Raw genomic sequence first — 5,000 nt, 5'->3', positions numbered from 1 at the left:
AATATATACACAGAGTGGAACTGGGGGGTTTATCTTGGCCTTTGGTTTAGGGCTGCTATGGCCGATCTCCACAGTCACTTATGGAGTTAGTTAAGCCCCTATCTCACTGGGCTGCGACAAGTTGGAGACACAAAATTGCGACCAAATATGCGAATTAGCGACAATTTTCACTTGCAGTCTCACTGAGTTGGTTCCTCACGACACGTTTGCGAATGTCCTGCCCAACACTTGCCAGGAGGTCGCATTTATGTCTCGCGAACGTCTGGCGAGCGTCACACGACCATCTAATTTTTGTCTCAAATCAGTCGCAATTTAGTTTCATATCGCCAACCCCTCGCAAAGTTGTCTCACATTGCTCGCACTTTCTGACTGGCGGAAACTAAATTGAGAAGGGTTTGCAACGCGTTGGAGACACCTGCGACCACTCTGAGACTGTTTTGAGACAGATTTGTCGCACACTTTTTTTGAACATGTTCAAAATTCATGCGACACGACTGCGCGGCTATGCGACTCATGCGAGGAAATTGAGAAAAAACCCTCTGCAAACGTTTGGAGACAGTTTAGAGACTCGTTTGCGAATGAAGTCTCCAACTTGTCGCAAACAGTCGCAGCCCAGTGAGATAGGGGATTAACATTAATGCTCCAGGTAGACACTGACAGACAGACAGACAGACAGACAGACAGACAGACAGACAGACAGACAGACAGACAGACAGACAGACAGACAGACACTGACCTGAGAAGCCCGGCGTGAGGGCGGCCATGCTCCGAGCCAGAGCGTCTCTGTCCAGCGCCGGCTCCAGCTTCAGAGGTCGAAGGTGGACCTTAAAGATGGACGCCCGGCCTTTGATGTCGGGGTGACCTGAGGGGAGGGGCAGCACATTCAGCTCATAACTAACCATTCAGAGTGTGTGTGTGTGTGTGTGTCTGTGTGTGTGTGTGTGTGTGTGTGTGTGTGCGTGTGTGTGTGGTTGAGTTTCTAATCGCATACTCTTTCTTTTTTCTATTCTACATACTACATTCGACGATAAAAAGAATCTAGTTAGGATGCAGTAGGCATACTATTAGGACATACTTTTACTCTTTTATTTCATCCTAACATGGCTCCTTGATCTTGCCTCTTGCTGTTGTATCCGTCTCATCCCCGTTTGTTTTCATATGGAGGCTTCGTCGATGTGACGTCACTTCACGTGCGCACTGGATTGTGGGTCAGAATCGCCCAAATAGGATGCAGTTTTCAACACTAACAATCTCGGCCGCATGAAGTAGGACATCCGGGTACTTCTAACCATCCTAAATCTGGCCACAAGAATCGGGACATCCTAAATCTTTTTTCTACCAAACTAAATAGTAGAAAGTATGCGATTCGGAACGCAACCTGTGTCTTTGTGTGTCTGTCTGTCTGTCTGTGTGTGTGTTTGTTACTGTGTCTGTCTGTCTGTCTGTGTCTGTCTGTCTGTCTGTCTGTGTGTCTGTCTGTGTGTGTGTGTGTGTCCTACCGATGTAGATCTGTCTGTCTGTCTGTCTGTCTGTCTGTCTGTCTGTCTGTCTGTCTGTCTGTCTGTCTGTCTGTCTGTCTGTGTGTGTGTGTCCTACCGATGTAGGTAGGTCTGTCTGTCTGTCTGTCTGTCTGTCTGTCTGTCTGTCTGTCTGTCTGTCTGTCTGTCTGTCTGTCTGTCTGTCTGTCTGTCTGTCTGTCTGTCTGTCTGTGTCCTACCGATGTAGATCTGTCTGTCAAAGCGTCCTGGTCTCATGAGAGCTGGGTCCAGGATGTCTGGTCTGTTGGTTCCTGCTAGAACCACCACGTTACTGGCTGAGTTAAAACCTGGAGAGAGAGACAGGCAGACAGACAGACAGGCACGTTACTGGCTGAGTTAAAACCTGGAGAGAGAGACAGGCAGACAGACAGACAGGCACGTTACTGGCTGAGTTAAAACCTGGAGAGAGAGACAGGCAGAGAGACAGACAGAGAGGGAGAGAGAGGGAGACAGAGAGGGAGAGAGACAGACAGACAGAGAGGGAGATAGGGAGAGAGAGAGACAGAGAGGGAGAGAGAGACACAGAGACAGAGAGAGAGAGAGACAGACAGACAGACAGACAGACAGACAGACAGACAGACAGACAGACAGACAGGCAGACAGACAGGCAGGGAGAGAGAGAGACAGACGGACAGACAGAGACAGACAGAGAAACATTACTATAGCTTCTTCCAACACAGCCAGTGACTTACAAAGTAAGTGCCGATACCGATTATTTTCAGAGAAAGATTACGATAACGATTAAATCGGCCGATTATAATTTTTTTAAATCCCCAAAATATGTATTGAAAAAAATTACTTTTTTTAACCTGCAGTGTGTAGACTTTTGGGTTTTATTTCCTAGCAGATTTTGTAGAAAATAATTATAATATCTATAAGTACATTTAATTTAGTGCATAATAGCTGAATTTTTTTTTAGATTTTAATTTTTTCCCTTAGAAAGGGTCTCATATATGTCCATATTTCTCCATACCATGGACCAAGGCCTAGTGCCGCCATCTTGAAAGTGTCATAGTTGGAATGTCATCAGGTGCATTGTTTAAAATGTAGAATTGTTCTTGTCCTTGAAGGCCACTGTAGCTTCTGTTATTATTCTAAAGGGTTGGGGTTACCCAGGGAGCGTTGCATTCTAGAACTTTCTAGAACTTTCTTGATGATGTCATATTACACACTGCACCTTTAAATACATATAAATACTTGTTACTGTCGATAGGTGTACAGGAACTTAAAAAAAATAAAGTGACATGACACTTTAGACATATTTGTAATATGTCTAAAGTGACATGACGCATTTTTAAACTCAGACATTAAGCATTTTATGTAACTGCACCCAACCCTCTGGAACTCCCTCCCTCCAAACATCAGCATCTCAGACTAAATAAACTCATTCAAAAGTCAACTCAAAACTCACCTCTTTCAGAAAGCATAATTACACCTGACTCCACTCCAAACCTTATCTTTAATTTGTCTGTATTTTGTTTTCTTTTTCTATAAGTATGATTTTCTATATGTTTGATGTAAAGTGTCTTTGAATGACCTCCAATAAAGCACTATATAAATTCTATATAATAACTATAGCAATATCAACTACTATTAACAGTCAAGAGATGACCAATGACTCTGCTATTGGTGTCAGGGGGAACTGTCAAGTGTGAATTAATCTAATGTATTACAACACACCTGCTGCTGCTGTTAATATGCTATAAGGCTGTAAGGCTGTAAGGCTATAAGGCTATAAGGCTATAAGGCTATAAGGCTATGAGGCTATGAGGCTATGAGGCTATGAGGCTGTAAGGCTATAAGGCTACCTACAGGGCAGCAATGCATCTCACTCAACATGATTGCTTGATTTTTTTTTTTTTTTAATAATAAAAAAACTGCAAAAAATCAGCCATTTTGCCGATTTTCCGGAGATGTGCTATAATCGGCAGATTAAATCGGCCGGCCGATATATCGATCGGGCCCTACTTCCAACCCTAACACACACACACACACACACACACACAGCCCCCTCCACCCCCCCCCCACACACACACACAGCCTCCCCCCACACACACACACAGTAACACACACACACACACACACTAACCGTCCATCTCCACCAGCAGTTGGTTGAGTGTGTTCTCCTGCTCGCTCTGCCCTCCAAAGTTGCCCCTCCCTCTCTTCCGCCCCACCGCGTCGATCTCGTCTATGAACAGGATGCACGGGGCATTCTTCCTCGCCATCACAAACAGGTCCCTCACCTAGTGACATCACAAGGGCAGGTATAAACCAAGACAAGTGTGTGTGTGTGTGTGTATGTCTGTCTGTCTGTCTGTCTGTCTGTCTGTCTGTCTGTCTGTCTGTCTGTCTGTCTGTCTGTCTGTCTGTCTGTACTAACCCTAGCAGGTCCGACTCCCACAAACATCTCGAGGAACTCCGACCCGTTGACGGTGATGAAGGGAACGTTAGCTTCTCCAGCGGTAGCTTTAGCTAGCAGAGTCTTTCCTGTGCCGGGGGGGCCGGTCAGGATGGCTCCCTGAGGACACACAATATACACATTATATACATGTTATACACACATTATACACACACACAATATACATTATACACACACACACACACACACACAATATACATTATACACACACACAGATGTGTGTCTCTGTGTTAGGGTTCTACAGGGTTCCAGTACCTTGGGTATCTTAGCGTGTGTGTCTCAGTGTTAGGGTTCTACAGGGTTCCAGTACCTTCGGTATCTTTGCTCCCAGGTCTTCGTACTGTTTCGGGTTCTTGAGGAAGTTGACAAACTCCATGATCTCCATCTTGGCCTCCTCACACCCGGCCACGTCCTTAAACTTCACGTCTATCTGGTCCTTCAGGATCTTAGCGGTGGTCTCAGAGACGCTGAACAGCCCCCCCATGCCGCCCCTGGCCCCCGGGCGGCCCCCCCCCCGCCCCACCGCGCCGCAGCATGAAGAGAAGGAAGCCGATGATGAGGACTGTAGGGAGCATGTTGAGGAGGAAGGTCCTGCAATGAGACAAGAGAGCAGCTTAGTTTGGTTTGGTTTTGGTAATTTTTTGGGGCTTTCATTTAATTCAAAAAGCTTTATTGACATGACAATGGTGGTAAACAGTGTGCAACAGCATTACTAATAATAACAAAGGAACAAATATGAACATGTAACAATACACCATGACATTCAGATGAACATATAACAATACACCATGACATTCAGATGAACATATAACAATACACCATGACATTCAGATGAACATATAACAATACACCATGACATTCAGATGAACATATAACAATACACCATGACATTCAGATGAACATATAACAATACACCATGACATTCAGATGAACATATAACAATACACCATGACATTCAGATGAACATATAACAATACACCATGACATTCAGATGAACATATAACAATACACCATGACATTCAGAGGAACATATAACAATACAC

The 5,000-nt window shown here is 44.7% G+C and overlaps 1 protein-coding gene across 1 annotated transcript in view; it reads right to left on the bottom strand.

Moving 5' to 3' along the window:
• LOC307270843 (mitochondrial inner membrane m-AAA protease component AFG3L2-like) overlaps positions 1-5,000 on the bottom strand; it is a 12,737-nt gene that overhangs the window by 3,254 nt on the left and 4,483 nt on the right. The window contains 6 exon segments of the mRNA XM_080054728.1: positions 737-862; positions 1,718-1,825; positions 3,628-3,781; positions 3,919-4,056; positions 4,268-4,469; positions 4,471-4,548. Of these exon segments, the coding sequence (XP_079910854.1) occupies positions 737-862; positions 1,718-1,825; positions 3,628-3,781; positions 3,919-4,056; positions 4,268-4,469; positions 4,471-4,548 (806 nt within the window).

Source organism: Ammodytes marinus, assembly GCF_949987685.1.
Source record: "Ammodytes marinus genome assembly, contig: scaffold_397, whole genome shotgun sequence".
NCBI classification, from domain to species: domain Eukaryota; kingdom Metazoa; phylum Chordata; class Actinopteri; order Uranoscopiformes; family Ammodytidae; genus Ammodytes; species Ammodytes marinus.
Note: the sequence above shows the minus strand (reverse complement) of the source record. Positions and strands in the feature narration are given on the sequence as shown.